Below are 17199 nucleotides of genomic sequence, written 5' to 3'. Positions count from 1 at the left end.
AGAGCAGGTGATGTTTGTTTCTGGCAGCAGTGCCTATATCTTCTCATCGTTTTCGTCGAATCAGTCCTTGTTTCTGCGCGGTGTTGGTCCCAGGTGCTCAAAGGCAGTAGAGTAGACTGCATAGCGGTTTGTAATAGTCATCCACTCCTGTATACTTTGTCATCCACTCGTATATACTTTCTCATCAACTATATATTTTCTCATCCACTCCTAATATACTTTCTCATGCGCTCCCATATACTTTGTCATCCACACCTATAAACTTTGTCATCCACTGTTATTGTTGGAAATTTCCAACACCGAATACAACACTGTTGTATTCTCATTATTTATTACTAATTCTACTAATTATTGTAGTAAGTAAAATTAACACAATGTAGAATTCACATGTACTAATAATTTCATCTGTGCAATAGGCTAGAATTCTCACGTCACCCGACGCCAGTATTGCGTCAGATTTCATTACAATAAACACATTATATCCAATGTATCTGAGAATTGAATTCGATTCTCTATAACCAAGGTGTTCTGTGTGATAATTAATTACAGATAAATTGATCTCCAACTAAAAGCCGAATAGAGCGTTAGAGTTGTCGGAAAATCCGACACCATTTAATATAACATACAGACAGATAATAATTGCTGTATTACCAACAAGTTACCCATAGAAAACGTAACTTGTAATGGAATTACCGTCTATAGAAAACAGGATATCATCACCACATACTATTATAATTCAACACATATTATGGTGGGAATTATTCTTAAATACATTAGTCTTTGGACTTTACCATCATAAAAACATCTCATATAAATTAACTTAATTATCAATATTAAAGTAGAGTAAATGTGACCCTTCTATCACTTATTGACATCTGGACAATGTAAGCTAGGCGTCAGGGTGAGGGAGGGCAGCCATTGTTTATACTAGACCAGAGGCACACGGGACCAAATACGGCTCCTGTTAATTTTACTTGGACGTAGTGTTATGGAAACCAAAGGTGTACCATTATCAACACGCTGTCAACAAATCAAGTTAAGTGTTCTTTCCGAAACCCATTATCTATCATTAGTGGCCATTAATGTCATTGGGTAGGGTTAGCCGGTTAGAGCACGAGATAGCCTCAAACTAAAGGTAATTAAGCCAGGTCTTCATTGTTCCATGTACAGTGTTTTCTCTGAAATACTTGTCATATATAGGATTCTGGCTTTACAGCTAGCGCCCTTTTGACAGGTCAAGACGAGGAAGCAAGACTTTGTGCACCAGTTACTGGGTGATGGAAGCTACCTCAAAGAGGATAATTTGGTGTCTACACCCTAGTTATACCTGGTGGACTAACCTGCTGTACTATAAGATAAGGAACCTCTTTAATGTATGTAGTCTATTACTGTAGTTTGATTGGCTGCATATATATAAATTAATATAAACCCCCCTAATGTGTAGAGGATCGATTTGTGAGATTATTGCAGAAATACAGTCCACTTAACATCATACAAATTGCTATCGAAGTATATAAATTAACGTAAATATAAATTCATATAAATTAAATAAATATAAATCTCACAGGTCGGTTCCCACATTATTTGGTCATCTTCGAACCGGATGACGGAATATTCGGTCCTTTGAACCCACATTTGGTCATCTTAGTACCGGATGAACCAGTTAACCAGTGGATTCATCAAATAAACTAATGCAGTGTGATTTAAACAAGGCCAGCCAGTCAAAGACGGCAGCGTTGCCTCAAGCCAGTTCAGGAGCCCCCCTCAACTGAGTTCAGCCTCATCAGCGGTTTCATGCACACCCACAGATATTTGGTGGCGTGTTATTCTGTGAAATGACAGCGCTAATATTGAAGCCAGCCAAAGTAGTGGCTGTGGTGTCGCGTGATTGTTCACGGATTTCGTGGTGTTAAATTTCGCGAGAGATTATCTAAGAATTTTGTGGAGTTTATTTCGCGAGGTCACTAATAATATTTAATACTTCTAGATAATATTAGAAGTTTCATAGAGGCTAATTAAGAGGCTATTATCAATAATTGTGTATATTATTTCTCCAAAATAGAGAATCATTTAATATATATTGCACTAGTGATCACAGTATAATATTTACTAATTGCAAACCCACAACAGGGTAGGATATTAACACTGACTAGTTGAACTATTATCGTTCATCCTAGTCCCATTATTACCATAGTCAGTTGTACTATATTGATCAACCTAACACCATTAATGAATGGTCCAGACCATATTTTGGGTGTAATTTTTATCAACTCGAGTTGAGTTGTGTATATATAATAAATTACTTATGATCATTACACCTTTGAGTGATTAATTAGTGTCTCTACCATCCTAGGATGATATAGAAGAGCTAACCGAAAGGTACTTCCAGTGACACTGGTTTATCACTCAAATCATTAGTGTGTATGATTGTATATATATAATGTGTATTAATTTTAAGTGCTAACCTCTAGTAGAGGTAGGATTATTGCCTAGTGAGTGCAGAATTTACCCTAGGCTACCATTAGTCCTTGTTCAGTATTATGAGCAGCCCAAGTACAAGTACCACAAGGCTTCACCAACTAGCCAGTATGGATAATGCAGGGAGAATGAAAAGAACCCTTGCAGGTCTTAAAGGCCACTTAACAAGACAGATCAAGAAATGTGAAGATTTGTCACAACAATCTCAAGTTGATTATGCTGACCTGGAAAGCTATTATCAAGTAGCTGCAGGTAAGTTTGAGCAAATCAAATGTCAAATAGCAACATATGTGGCTGAACTTGCCAACACCAATTTATCAGAAACAGAAATAGACGACATTATGGTTGATCTTGCGAATTATGAAGATCACACTCAGGCCACGTTACAGCCTTATGTCAAATTAATCGCCCAGAACAAGGCAACAGCAACAACAACAACAGTTGCAACTAATACGAGTCAAGCAGAAGCTCGACTCCCTCCAATTAATTTACCCACTTTCTCAGGAAAAGATGAGGAAGATTGGGACGAATTTTGGAACAAATTCGTTGACCTTGTAGACTTAAAACAATCTTTACCAAAGAGTAGTAAATTCTCTTATTTGCAAGGCCAATTATCAGGTGAGGCTAAAACAGTAGTATCCCATCTGAGATTAACTAATGACGGCTATGATCTGGCAGTAAAACTCCTCAAGGATAATTATGCTGATCCAGAAGTAAGAACATCACATTTAGTTCATGAGCTGTTGCATTTACCCCCACCGGAGGCTTCAGCTGATTCACTCCAAGTCTTCAAGCTGGAGGTAGAATCATTGATCAATGCCCTCAGCCTGACAGCAGATACAAACGGGGCTGAGTGGGTCTTGAAAATAATTGTCCAGGAGAAAATACCTAGGGATATATTGAGACAAATGAGTGCTCATTACAATAAAAGCATCTTATCTATGAATGAAATATCTGAAGGTTTAAAGTCAGTAGTTCATCAATTACGAACACATGACAAATTAAAACCACCAAGTAAACCCTCAGAAACCAATAATAGTAAACCACAGAGTACCAAAGGTACTCCAAATCAATCTAGACAATATAATTCAACACCAAAGTGGAACAGTGGCAGTGTGGGCGTATATGCAGTGGGACCCTCCAAGCCTATAGTTACTGTGTCACCCAAGAACGTGACACCAAAGGGTACTGGAAGCTATGGAACATGTTTGTTCTGCAATGAGAAACATTCAATGTACCACTGCCCTAATTTTCCTGATAGTGACGCCCGTGTTGAGCGACTCAAAGATTTGCAACATTGCACGAGGTGCCTCAGGAAACATAACATCAAGGACTATGATACCCAATTACACACCTGTAATAGGTGTAACAAAGGTCAGCACCATGCAGCATTGTGCAGAGACACCAAAACAACGTCTCCAAACCCCAAGGTGGAAGATAGCATTCCCACCACAGTACAGTACTGCAAGGTGCAACAAACGAAGAGTGTCCAATCGGCAAAGTCTAAAGGTAATACGACTTTGCCTACTGCCCAAATTACCATCCTGAATAAGAGGGCCAAGGTCCATACCCGTGGGTTGTTTGACCAAGGATCCCAGAGAACATATATCACTAAAAAGCTGGCAGATGAACTACAATTAAGGCCTGTAGCCCAGATGTCATTCAACATCTCAGGGTTTGTAACAGATGCAGGACCTCAAGTCTACCAGGTGGTACAACCATCAGTACGTTTAGGCAGGTACGTCTGTCGAGTACAAGCCATTGTGGTGGACAAAATACCAGTAGACCTACAAGTTCAAGGTCTGAGAGCAACAGCCAAATTCCTGAGAAATAGAGGAATAAAATTGGCAGATAATATTAAGTCTGATCACCTCACCGACTTCGGTCTCCTTGTAGGGACAGACTATTGTCATCAATTCATCGGTAGCCCTACTAAATATCAGGGTATAACCATGTTAAACTCTGCAGGAGGTAAATTACTCTCAGGCCCAGTATCAAGCCTGAGGAGACCTATGCCTGCAGATAAACAATACCAGTAGAAATCTAAATTTGTCAGCTGATTATATTTCTCCAGTAGCATTATACGAAGGAGATTACAGCTGACTATACCAACAGAAGTTGATGTTAGTATCATCATTTGAAGCTGAAGATGAGTTCATGAGGCCTCAGTGGCAAATCAGTGAACAGTAGCCTAAAACAGCTACAAGTCACTGCGACCAATGTCACTGAACCCACTGCAGTCTCAGAACCATACATTACTTTAATGATGAGCTATTCAATCTTATGAATGAATTAACTAAATTAAACACCAATAAATCTGATGACTGATTTGATACATTTATTATTTAATCAAGATGTATTCCATGGGCCTCAGTGTTTATATATCAGTGACTAGTTACCTGAACAAACTTCAAGTTATATCTAATGTCACTGATCTCTCTGCAGTCCCTGAATCATATTTGACTGTAGTACTTGATCACATTCAGTCTTCTGGGTTAAATAATATGTAATAAGGCTTGAATATTAGCCTTTCAAGAGATAACAGGGAAATGAAATCGCATTAGACTTCTAACCCCTGCAACTCTAGTACGGGACATCCGTCCTGTACGAACAGACGCACAAATGTGTGATTACTAACTACTAACATCAAATTAATCTAATAATTCGAAGGAGGAGTATCGGTGTTCGTCTGTTCTAATTAGGACTTCGACCCGTGAGCAGCCCCTGGGGAATTATGTCGGAAAATCCGACACCATTTAATATAACATACAGACAGATAATAATTGCTGTATGACCAACAAGTTACCCATAGAAAACGTAACTTGTAGTGGAATTACCGTCTATAGAAAACGGGATATCATCACCACATACTATTATAATTCACCACCTATTATGGTGGGAATTATTCTTAAATACATTAGTCTTTGGACTTTACCATCATAAAAACATCTCATATAAATTAACTTAATTATCAATATTAAAGTAGAGTAAATGTGACCCTTCTATCACTTATTGACATCTGGACAATGTAAGCTAGGCGTCAGGGTGAGGGAGGGCAGCCATTGTTTATACTAGACCAGAGGCACACGGGACCAAATACGGCTCCTGTTAATTTTACTTGGACGTAGTGTTATGGAAACCAAAGGTGTACCATTATCAACACGCTGTCAACAAATAAAGTTAAGTGTTCTTTTCGAAACCCATTATCTATCATTAGTGGCCATTAATGTCATTGGGTTGGGTTAGCCGGTTAGAGCACGAGATAGCCTCAAACTAAAGGTAATTAAGCCAGGTCTTCATTGTTCCATGTACAGTGTTTTCTCTGAAATACTTGTCATATATAGGATTCTGGCTTTACAGCTAGCGCCCTTTTGACAGGTCAAGACGAGGAAGCAAGACTTTGTGCACCAGTTACTGGGTGATGGAAGCTACCTCAAAGAGGATAATTTGGAGTCTACACCCTAGTTATACCCAGTGGACTAACCTGCTGTACTATAAGATAAGGAGCCTCTTCAATGTATGTAGTCTATTACTGTAGATTGATTGGCTGCATATATATAAATTAATATAAACCCCCCCTAATGTGTAGAGGATCGATTTGTGATATTAACAGATTATTGCAGAAATACAGTCCACTTAACATCATACAAATTGCTATCGAAGTATATAAATTAACGTAAATATAAATTCATATAAATTAAATAAATATAAATCTCACAGGTCGGTTCCCACAAGAGTCATAGCAGTTATCTAGTAATAAAAATTAACGTCACAAGTGAATGCCATGGAGAGACATTAATTCCTCCCCATTATATGTTTACTATCACTGAACTGGCAAATAATAATATTTAACTCTTCTAAATAATAAACCCGTCCTGTCTCGAACATTTCAAGCACAACTGCGAGAAATACTAATATTCATGATAATAACTTGTCTAATGAACGCGAGACGCGGAGCAGGGAAGGAGAGCAAGCCAGTGCACGTGTTGAGATGCTCTCGAGCGGACCTGTTCACGTCGTGCTCACGAGGAGACGCCATTACCCAGCTATCAGGGTAAACGCTATCCATTCTCCCGAAGAAAGTCGCCACTGTGAGGCGTGAAAGGCCTTGCAGACAATATCTTCAACTGGTGTCAGTGTCATATAAGGAACCTATCAAATCTGGTTCTTTGTGATTCCACATGACCGGCCAGTGAAGCGCGCCATTATCCAGGATAGGTGAAGCCAGAGCCTGGGACGCGAATTTCGGCAATCTTAAAACTTACACAGTGCCCATATTAGCTAAGTATCTTATCCTTATTTGATGCATCTGATAGGGTGTAGAATAGTAGCTGGGTGATTTGTCGTGACGACGCATACCAACACCAAACTACAGGTCATTATCCCTTATCTACTATTAACATTAATTTCTTGGACATAGAAATTCAGTAGTTTAATTAGTTTCTACTGTAAATATTTGTTTTGCAGCACGTGAGAAGAATTCTCCTAGCTGTCCTCTCCCATGTTAATCGAATCCTAATCGTCATCCAGCCGAGTCCAGGAGAATCAGAGGAAGCGTCGTGACTTACTTTAAAGAATCGTCATTAAGCTAAGATTCCTTTGTGTTCCTTTAATAATTATCTGGAATTATTTACATGCAGAACTCTGTTTTTTGGATTGACATGTGTTTATTATGATTATCATTATTATATTCATAATCTATGTTCCCATTAATGATAATGACATTGATTTCACAATAATTCATAGGATTAGCTTATTATATCTTGGATTAGTGAACGAACCACACTAGTTCCTGGACGTACTGAGTTCCAGTAATAACCCCCCAATGTAGGTGTTTGCGGGTTTGATTCATTTAATTATACAGCCCATTAATTATTTCTATGATCATATTCTCTAGTATTTTATCCATAGTTACTGGTTCATCTAGGAATTATCAAATGATCATAATTTCTCAGTTTCCCTCTTTACTATAAAAGCGGGTGGTCCTTCGTAATTTAATTTACTACATTAATATTTAAATAATTAGATTCAAGCCCCAAATGTCCCACATTATGGTCCTTATCGAACCGGATAGGCATTAAATTTATAATTAAAATATTAATCATTAATAACTAATCCTTGTGTGATAGAAGCTAGACTATCTATTTAATTAACTGTGTAAACTAACAGTGTAACACATCAGTTAGTCTAGATCACACTAACATATTGCTACTTTCACCTCATGTATAAGGTAGCTTTAGTGGGTCATAGCCAATTACCCACAACATTTAGACCTACACTTCATACTGAAGTAGAATCTTTAGGTCACCAAGAGCAACAGCTCATAACCTTATATTAATCACTAACACCAATTAAGTGTTAACCATTTAGGCTATACCAATGTTTCAATGTATGGCTGTCAGCAGACTGTCCATTATAGCCTGAATCCATGTTATAATTACTGATTTCCTCAAGTCAGTGGATCATTAACATTTAGGGATCCAGTATACTAATATAAATTACTGATCTCATACTAGTTAATCATTACTAACCCTGATAACATTTTATTCCACAATTATGAGTACATTTAGGAGTTAGGTAATATTTACGGCAGTAGAATACTTGCCAAACACAATTAATTCCTTTGTGTTCATTTAATTTCTTATACACATAATTATACAAGTGTATATTATATAAAATCCAAAAAAAAAAAAAAACACAGCACAATTATTTGCACATTACTGCACCATAATATAATCTTTGCCAACCTTTATTAGGTAGCAATTTAGGCTGTGATTGTGTTGAATTTGGCACAAGCACAGACTAAATATAGTTGTAGTTTCTTAAGTAGAAATTCTCACGACTAGGCTTGAGCTAGTTAGTGACACATATATTATTCTTTTGTGCTGACCCTATCAAGGGTGGGATTAACCATTTATTGTGTAATTATTTTATTGCATATTTCTATGTATGTCTTTGAGTGTTAGTGTAAGTCCACTACCCATCCGAGGCTGATTTAGAAGAGCTAAGCTGAGGAACACCTGTAGTGAGACCAAGGTACCACTCAAATCTTAGTTGCTTATTATTAGGTAGGTAGCTAACCTCTAAATGAGGTAAATTACAACCAGCCTCAAGAAATACCAGGCTGTCAATACTTATACCTGCTCTACATCAAGGAGCAGACACCATAGCTATACCACTAGCTACATAAGCCCTATCAGGCTCCATTTACCGCAAGAATGAATCCTTTAGAAAGGAATGCAAGATTCTTGACAGCTCTTCAACGTCCCCTAGAAAAACTGCTTATGAAATGTCATCTCTGTGTAGAAACTGACCCAGGTGACGTCTATAGACTAGCAAGTTCCATAAGGAACGCCATCCAAAAATATGATCATGTAAAGACTGTAATCGAGTCCCACAGGAATTTACTCCAAGTCGGTCATACTGTCTCAGACCACTTACGTCTAACAGAATCTGATCTTGATAACTATGAACATTACGTTCAAACCAGGTTAGACCAATATAAGGAGAGGCTTGCGAGACAAGATATTCCCGAGTGGATGGAGCCGATCATTAATAGACCTACCCCTGAGTCAACACTCAGTTCAGATGAAATACCTGAACTACCTCAAGACGAGGAGAATCCTCTAATCAATACTGATCACTACACAGGATCCACAACTGAAGTTCAACCTTCATTTTCTAACCTCTCATCTAATACAGCTTCATGTGATGATTTGTTTACAGAGTCTGATCAAATTTCAGACCACTCTTCTCAATGTTCCCTGGATTCTATAAGTTCAATACATAAGGCTACTGAATTAACTAGCTTATCACCAGAACCCAGAGAAACAAGTGAAGCTGCAGATGAAACAAGTGAAGCTGCAATAATCAGTGAATCTGAACCAGAAAATGATAAAGCTAATGCTGCAGCAGCAGTCGAAGCTGTAATCAAAGCTGAGGCTAAGCAAGAAGCCTTAAGCAACACAAGTAATGGTCACAATTGCTCACAACAGCCTTCTAAAGTAAGTGCTAACAATGAGAAGACTATTATAAACCTTGTGCACCAATTATTAAATTTATCTTCACCAGAGCAATCAGTTGACTCTTTACAAGCCTTTAGTTTTCAGCTTGAGTCACTGATAAATTCTTTCAGTAAAGAGGTGGATCACCCAACTACTGAGTGGATGACTAAAATTATCATCCAGAGAAAATTGTCTGGTGACACACTTAATAAATTATATGTATGCCAGAATGGTAATACCCTGTCAATGCAGGATATATTTACAGGTTTGCGTAATATGAGCAATCATACAGCAGACCAAGCAATTAATACTAAATCTGAATGTACCAAAACTGTACCTACATCAGTTTCCTTACCTGAAACTCCTAAAGTGACACTGTCACTAGGTAATAAAGGTGCTAATAATCAATGTAATAACAATCAGTCAAACACTGATTCATCAGTGAGGCCTAAGAGCCCCACAGGTACTCCTAAGAGACCTAATAGTCCAAAGAGCACTCCCAAGAGCCTATTAATGGTTCCTCAGAGTACACCAAGTACTCACAAGAGAATAAATAACAAGCAAATGCAAACAGCAAAACCATCACAACCTGCAAATACTGTTTTACCTAAACCGGTAACCTCTAAACGATCTGTAGGATGGGGAATGTGCTTGTTTTGCAATCAAATACATTCTCTGTACAAATGTACTAATTATCCTAATAGAGACACAAGAGTCAGACGACTCAAACAGTTACACAAATGTACTAGGTGTCTCAAACCACATAATGTTAACAGCTGTGAAACCCCACTGAACACCTGCAATAGGTGTAGAAGGGGCAAGCATCATGCTGCACTGTGCAAATTAGTTAGGACTAATTATGTCAACCCTAGAATAGGACGTAGAGAATCTACACCAGCACAGTGCTGCAAGGTGCGAGATGTGTACAGCGTAACTTCACAAGCATCTCAAGTGGATGCTGCTTTGCCTACTGCCCAACTTCAAGTGAAGAACAGAGGAACCAAGATCACCACACGTGGACTATTTGATCAAGGTTCCCAGAGAACTTTCATTACTCAAAGGGCAGCAGAGGCACTTAATTTACAACCAATAGGACAGGTAAAATTAAACTTGTCAGGGTCCATGATAAATCGAGGAACCCATGAATACTCAGTAGTTCAACCGCTTGTACGACTAGGTAGTCATACCAAGGCTGTCCAAGCCATTGTTGTAGATCAAATACCTTTAGACTTAAATATTAAGGGTCTGGGGTACACAGCCCACTTCCTGCAGGAACGTGAAATTAATTTGGCTGACTACAAGTTAACGTCTGACCGCCTTAACAATGTAGATGTACTAGTAGGAGCCGACTACTATTGCCAGTTCATAACTGGATATGTTAAACGATTGGGAATGAATATGCTCCAATCTGCAGGTGGCTACTTACTTACTGGTAACGTTCTGAATGTGAACAAGCCTAAACCTGCCAATAATAATAAATTAGTCAGCAGTAAATCAATTCTCCAGCAGCAAGCTAAAAAGAGAAACGCAGCTGAGTAATAAACTCAGATTGAATATAGTGCAATTGATACTCGCCGAGATGTTTCATAGCTCTCAGTGAAAACCAATGGTCCGTACTCAAACAAGTACAAGTCACAGCGACCAAACTATTGAATTCACTGCAGACCTAGAATTATTCTCGACAAGTAGTAATTGACCACACTCAGTCTTCCTAGGTAAATTATAATGTTGGGCTAGAGAATCTAGTACTCCCTAGGTAATTAATAATGTTAGGCTAGAGAATCTAGCACTCAATGCCACTGGCATTTCCTGAATTTAGTAATTCTATGAAGTCATCAAGCAACTTCAGTAATTACAAATTCACTAGGACCACTGGTCCACTATACTTGCGCTTAAAGGTTTGCCAAGAAAACCTTCTTAATACCATGTTTTCTGCACTAAGAGTTAGTGATAATACTTGCATCAATTTGTTTGAGTTGTTTTTCTTTCGTTTCTGCTTAATTAGTGTAGGAGCGCAGCACGAACAAACTTGCAAACTTACCAATATGTAAGCGAATTTACAGAGAACTAATAACCCGTGAAACGTTTAGGTTGGGAAAATGTTACAAATTATCTTGAATAGGATTAATCGTAGCAGTAATTTAATTTCCAGCAATCTTAGGTTTCTCTTTGTTTAATGCATTACCGCTAAACATCAGCATTGTTAATTAACATGCTTCATGAGCTTAATATGGCTCACCTTAGAATTAACGTAATAATATGAGTGCTTGTTCCCCATGCGCATACGAGCTTAATATTGCTCACCATGACAATCGAACGCTTTAATGTTCCCCATGCCACGAGCACTGCTCGCCATGATAATTGAATGAGACAATACTCCACCTCGTTAACTCGAGTTCAATATAACTCACCCTGTTAACATGCTTAATGAGCTCAATATAGCTCTCCATGTTAACGAGCTCAATACAGCTCACCCTGTTAACATGCTTAATGAGCTCAATATAGCTCCCCATGTTAACGAGCTCAATACAGCTCACCCTGTTAACTCTGTTAACGAGCTCAATATAGCTCACCATGTTCACGAGTTCAATATAGCTCGACCTGTTAATGAGCTCAATACTGCTCACAATGTTAATTCGAGTACATTTTTGCTCACAATTAGCTTAGTCCCTTACTTAGGTAGGTTAGAAATTCAAACCATTTATTTAGGTAGGTTTAGGGACTTTAGTAGTGTCAACTGAGTACTAGCCTAATCTGTACTCACCATTAATTACAGTTGACTATACTTATAGAGACTGATTTAATAAACTCAAATTCATGTAAAGGTGATTTCATATTAACAAGTTTACAGTGTCAAGCCTATGAGCTACCATTCAATTTGCTCATAAGTCAGAATGACTAGGCTAATAATCTCACTGTCGACTCAGAATTTTCCTTCATTTTAATGAATAAACTTTTCAGTTCTCTACTTTCTATTATTTTAGCTAGTTAGCAAATTAGTTGTACCATCAGTCAGAATGACTACTGCACGGCAGTGCACATTAAATTCAATTTCCTCATTTGAATTTGGGGTGATCATGATACTGCGTGATGTTATTGTCTAGTAACCCAATAGTTACAAGTCACAGCGACCCTAGACAGTGGCCTTACTGTAGTGTCAAAGTCTCCTTGATCTTAAATGACTAATAATATTTTACTGTATAATCATACAATAGTGTTATCAGTTCTTAGGAACTTATTCTGAGTTTGCCTACGATTCAGCAGCTACGTAATACACCATTACATGTCACTGCGACCCTAGTTGTTGAGTTTATTGTGAGCTTTAGAGAGTTCCTGATTACCGATAACTTAATCATTTAATGTTTCAATATTTAATACATGTTTCCACTAAGGGAAACTGCAAGCCTATTATATTTCTCAACTAAGAGCAATTCTTTAATTATTGTGTAGGCTATAAGTAACATGTTTCATTTGACATGTAAATAGCAAGACTTAAGTTTCTTGTAAGTCCTTGATAAATACGGGACGTTCGTTATGTGTGTACTAACATATTAACCTACTAATATACTAATATTAATCTCAACTTCGGGATAGGTCAGTACTCCACAGTACACTACGACCCTAGAATCCTCCCCCCGGAGTTATGTTGGAAATTTCCAACACCGAATACAACACTGTTGTATTCTCATTAATTATTACTAATTCTACTAATTATTGTAGTAAGTAAAATTAACACAATGTAGAATTCACATGTACTAATAATTTCATCTGTGCAATAGGCTAGAATTCTCACGTCACCCGACGCCAGTATTGCGTCAGATTTCATTACAATAAACACATTATATCCAATGTATCTGAGAATTGAATTCGATTCTCTATAACCAAGGTGTTCTGTGTGATAATTCATTACAGATAAATTGACCTCCAACTAAAAGTCGAATAGAGCGTTAGAGTCATAGCAGTTATCTAGTAATAAAAATTAACGTCACAAGTGAATGCCATGGAGAGACATTAATTCCTCCCCATTATATGTTTACTATCACTGAACTGGCAAATAATAATATTTAACTCTTCTAAATAATAAACCCGTCCTGTCTCGAACATTTCAAGCACAACTGCGAGAAATACTAATATTCATGATAATAACTTGTCCAATGAACGCGAGACGCGGAGCGGGGAAGGAGAGCAAGCCAGTGCACGTGTTGAGAAGCTCTCGAGCGGACCTGTTCACGTCGTGCTCACGAGGAGACGCCATTACCCAGCCATCAGGGTAAACGCTATCCATTCTCTCGAAGAAAGTCGCCACTGTGAGGCGTGAAAGGCCTTGCAGACAATATCTTCAACTGGTGTCAGTGTCATATAAGGAACCTATCAAATCTGGTTCATTGTGATTCCACATGACCGGCCAGTGAAGCGCGCCATTATCCAGGATAGGTGAAGCCAGAGCCTGGGATGCGAATTTTGGCAATCTTAAAACTTACACAGTGCCCATATTAGGTAAGTATCTTATCCTTATTTGATGCATCTGATAGGGTGTAGAATAGTAGCTGGGTGATTTGTCGTGACGACGCATACCAACACCAAACTACAGGTCATTATCCCTTATCTACTATTAACATTAATTTCTTGGACATAGAAATTCAGTAGTTTAATTAGTTGCTACTGTAAATATTTGTTTTGCAGCACGTGAGAAGAATTCTCCTAGCTGTCCTCTCCCATGTTAATCGAATCCTAATCGTCATCCAGCCGAGTCCAGGAGAATCAGAGGAAGCGTCGTGACTTACTTTAAGGAATCGTCATTAAGCTAAGATTCCTTTGTATTCCTTTAATAATTATCTGGAATTATTTACATGCAGAACTCTGTTTTTTGGATTGACATGTGTTTATTATGATTATCATTATTATATTCATAATCTATGTTCCCATTAATGATAATGACATTGATTTCACAATAATTCATAGGATTAGCTTATTATATCTTGGATTAGTGAACGAACCACACTAGTTCCTGGACGTACTGAGTTCCAGTAATAACCCCCCAATGTAGGTGTTTGCGGGTTTGATTCATTTAATTATACAGCCCATTAATTATTTCTATGATCATATTCTTTAGTATTTTATCCATAGTTACTGGTTCATCTAGGAAGTATCAAATGATCCTAATTTCTCAGTTTCCCTCTTTACTATAAAAGCGGGTGGTCCTTCGTAATTTAATTTACTACATTAATATTTAAATAATTAGATTCAAGCCCCAAATGTCCCACTGTTATATATGTTGTCAACCACTGTTGTATATGCTGTCAACCACTGTTGTATATGCTGTCAATCACTATATGTTGTCAACCAGTGTTATATATGTTGTCAACTTTTGCTATATATGTTGTCAACCACTGCTATATTCACTCTGTACACCACTCCTATATACGTTCTTAACTCACACCTATAAACATTGTAATTCAACTGCACAAGTCTCTGGTGCTTCCCATTTGGACTACTGTACCCAAGCATGGAGACCTCACCTTCAAAAGGACATACAGTATCTACAGTAGATAAATTGTTCTACATATAGTAGAACTAAGTCAACTCTCTTACTCATACATCCTACATACGTGAGGATAAGGACTGAAACAAGGAGCAACGGATTCAACCTCAACAAGCCACAGTGTAGCTTGGAGATGCTTGAAAATTGGAGATGCATTTTTTCATCAACAGGGTTATAAACCCGTGGAACCGCCTACCCGCCAAAGCCATAAATACCAGGACAATATTTCAAAATTCATCTGGAAAAAAAACCTCCGGAGTAATGGGGGACGATTGACAAGCCGGTATATAAATTCAGGTGTATACGTTATAAACCCACTCTTTGGGCTGGAAATAATGTTTAATGTATGATAAAACAGACTTCAGTTCTAGACACAATTGAAACTGTAAACTTGCTCTCAGAAATATTCTCATTCACCAATATTTGCTTAGAGGGGAAAGCTTAAAAAAATTGTTTTAATTCACTTATTTTCGCTATTGTCGATTGATTAAAGCTTAAGGCCCAATCTTCTTATACTTACAAAGAGAGTCGAAGGTATCCCAATTGGTATATGTGACAGATGTATCATCACTCCACTGGTACTCTCCAAAGTGGCCAACATCTGACAAGCCAATCCAAACGGATTCATAGAAACCTGCAAACAATTATTTTCTGAAAGTAACAGCGATGTCAGTACACAGTACTATAGAACATTAATTCAAACGTAAATATATTAAATATTTCAATGATATGGTCAACAGACGAATTTGGAGAATAGCGTCTTTCATGTATGTAATGGTCGTAACTGATGTCCAAGGGAAGTCTCAGGATATCAGTTAATGACCGGTTGATAAGTGGGTAACTGATGATCTAATTATCGTCTATGCAGGTCGTAAAGATGTTCTAATTATCGTCTATGCAGGTCGTAATTTATGTTCCAATTATCATCTACAGGTCGTAATTAATGTTCCAATTATTGTCTATGCAGGTCGTAAAGATGTTCTAATTATCGTCTATGCAGGTCGTAAAGATGTTCTAATTATCGTCTATGCAGGTCGTAATTTATGTTCCAATTATCATCTGCAGGTCGTAATTAATGTTCCAATTATCATCTGCAGGTCGTAATTAATGTTCCAATTATTGTCTATGCAGGTCGTAAAGATGTTCTAATTATCGTCTATGCAGGTCGTAAAGATGTTCTAATTATCGTCTATGCAGGTCGTAATTTATGTTCCAATTATCATCTGCAGGTCGTAATTGATGTTCTAATTATCATCTGCAGGTCGTAATTAATGTTCCAATTATTGTCTATGCAGGTCGTCAAGATGTTCCAATTATCGTCTATGCAGGTCGTAATTGATGTTCCAATTAAGGTCTATGCAGGTCGTAATTGATGTTCCAATTAAGATCTATGCAGGTCATAATTGATGTTCCAATTATCGTCTATGCAAGTCGTAATTGATGTTCCAATTATCGTCTATGCAGGTCGTAATTGATGTTCCAAGGATCATCTATGCAGGTCGTAACTAACATTCCAAGGACAGTCTATACAAGTCGTAACTAACAATCAAATGGACGACTATCCTGCGGTCGAAACTTTTTTTCCATGTTATGGAAAGTGTCGTGGTTGTAAAAAAATTTAATTTGAACTCATTTGTGACAACTTTCAATGCATTACTGTTTCGCTACTAAAAAAAAAAACTTAGGTAAGTTCCATCATCTTAGTTCATTCACAAAACAATAAAGACTATGAATAAAGCGGATATAAATTAAGAATATAATTAAATATATATAAATAAAGAATAAAGAGCTACCAAGAACGTGAGAAACACGTACTGTAAGTGCTGAGAAAAGAATATATAAAGTCCGCTTCTTCTGCCGTGTGGATGGAGGCGAGGTTCCCTCCCAGGCCCTGACACGCCACCCGGGCATCGCTGTAACTCAGGTAGTTTGAGTAGTCGCCGTAAGTATACATGTAGCAGTAGCCGTTGAAGTTGGTCCAGCCATCTTCACAGCCGACCGTGTGTGCTGGGGGCGTGACATCACAGATGGTCTTACACGGCACGAGCATTATCAGGAGAGAGCGCTAAGCCATTTAACACTGTATAGCCATTGGAAGGGATGTGACGATAAGGATTACAGTGTAGGACGAGGGAGGGAAATTGGTCCCCAACAACTTAGGTGGTTGGGGACCAA

General features: G+C 37.9%; 1 protein-coding gene across 1 annotated transcript in view; it reads right to left on the bottom strand.

Annotated features, from left to right (window-relative positions):
- The window catches only part of LOC123749292 (macrophage mannose receptor 1-like), a 236043-nt gene that overhangs the window by 31943 nt on the left and 186901 nt on the right, over positions 1-17199 (bottom strand). The window contains exons 24-25 of the mRNA XM_069311889.1: positions 16840-17031; positions 15545-15658 (exon numbers count right to left, since the gene is read on the bottom strand). Coding sequence (XP_069167990.1) covers positions 15545-15658; positions 16840-17031 — 306 coding nt within the window. The remainder of the gene's footprint in view (positions 1-15544; positions 15659-16839; positions 17032-17199) is intronic.

This window comes from Procambarus clarkii, chromosome 70, assembly GCF_040958095.1.
Source record: "Procambarus clarkii isolate CNS0578487 chromosome 70, FALCON_Pclarkii_2.0, whole genome shotgun sequence".
Lineage (NCBI taxonomy): Eukaryota > Metazoa > Arthropoda > Malacostraca > Decapoda > Cambaridae > Procambarus > Procambarus clarkii.
This window is presented reverse-complemented; position numbering and strand designations above follow the sequence as displayed.